The sequence below is a fragment of the Mandrillus leucophaeus genome, unplaced genomic scaffold (assembly GCF_000951045.1).
Source record: "Mandrillus leucophaeus isolate KB7577 unplaced genomic scaffold, Mleu.le_1.0 Scaffold441, whole genome shotgun sequence".
In the NCBI taxonomy this organism is placed as follows: domain Eukaryota; kingdom Metazoa; phylum Chordata; class Mammalia; order Primates; family Cercopithecidae; genus Mandrillus; species Mandrillus leucophaeus.
In genome coordinates this window covers 589,575-590,756 of record NW_012104710.1, presented here as the reverse complement: position 1 = coordinate 590,756, position 1,182 = coordinate 589,575, and the positions used below count along the sequence as shown (strand labels likewise).

General features: G+C 41.0%; 1 protein-coding gene across 2 annotated transcripts in view; it reads left to right on the top strand.

The window, feature by feature from the left end:
* The window catches only part of RUFY2 (RUN and FYVE domain containing 2), a 67,506-nt gene that overhangs the window by 56,665 nt on the left and 9,659 nt on the right, over positions 1-1,182 (top strand). For both annotated transcript variants that reach the window (XM_011994088.1, XM_011994087.1), the window contains exon 16: positions 685-733. In XM_011994088.1, the coding sequence (XP_011849478.1) occupies positions 685-733 (49 nt within the window). The remainder of the gene's footprint in view (positions 1-684; positions 734-1,182) is intronic.

The following is a 1,182-nucleotide window of genomic DNA, read 5'->3' as shown; positions in this document are numbered from 1 at the left end:
ATCCACCTGCCTCGGCCTCCCAAAGTGCTAGGATTACAAGTGTGAGCCACCGCGCCCGGCCTAATTTTTGTATTTTTAGTAGAGATGGAGTTTCACTGTATATTGACCAGGCTGGTCTCAAACTCCTGAACTCAGATGATTCACCCGCCTTGGCCCCACAAAGTGCTGAGCCACCACACCTGGCTCACAGTATTTTCTTCCTTAGCACTTCTGTATTTGCTAGAGAAATAGCGTGCATAATGGTTAGCATGTGCCCTTTGGGGTCACAGACAAGGGTTTGAATCCTGGCTCCCCCAGTTGCCAGCTCTGTGACCTCTTACAAGTGACTAAACTTCATCAGACATTTCTTCATCTTTAAAATAGGTTTTTGTATAGATTACATGAGATTATGCATGCAAAGGCACAGAGTAAACCTACAATAAATGATAGCTATTAATATTGTCATGATCACATGAAAATGCCAGTATTTCTTAAAAAGCAAGTTTTAAACCTAAAATATTTTTGCTTTAGGACATTTAGAAAATATAGGAGAATATGAAATATTCTACTAGCCAGAGAAGACCATAAAGATCATATACTATACATAATTTTGTATCCTATGAAATACCAATACCTACTGAAATCCTGAATGTTCTATATTTAAATATATGTACTGAAATTTGGACCTATTTGTAATCTTTTTAGATCAAAACTTAAAATTGAAGACATAAAAGAAGCCAACAAAGCATTGCAGGTGAGTAGAACATTTTCCTAAACTGGGAAGGTATGTGAAAGTCTCCAATGGAAGGTAAAGCCCTGTGTGAATCTAATGTATTATTGATGAATCCCAGGATATATAGAGGCCAAAGCACTGAATGAGGAGCTTGGATGCTGGGAGTTCATCTCTTCCCTGTACCCCTAGAGTCACATTATTAATAACATTCCTTTAGAAACTGACCTTAGAGGCCGGGTGCAGTGGCTCACGCCTGTAATCTCAGCTCTTTGGGAGGCTGAGGCAGGTGGATCATTTGAGGTCAGGAGTTTGATATCAGCCTGGCTAACGTGGTGAAACCCCATCTCTACTAAAAATACAAAAATTAGCCAGGTGTGGTAGTGGGCGCCTGTAATCCCAGCTACTCAGGAGGCTGAGGCAGGAGAATTGCTTGAGCCCAGATGGTGGAGGTTGCAATGAGCAGAGATCAC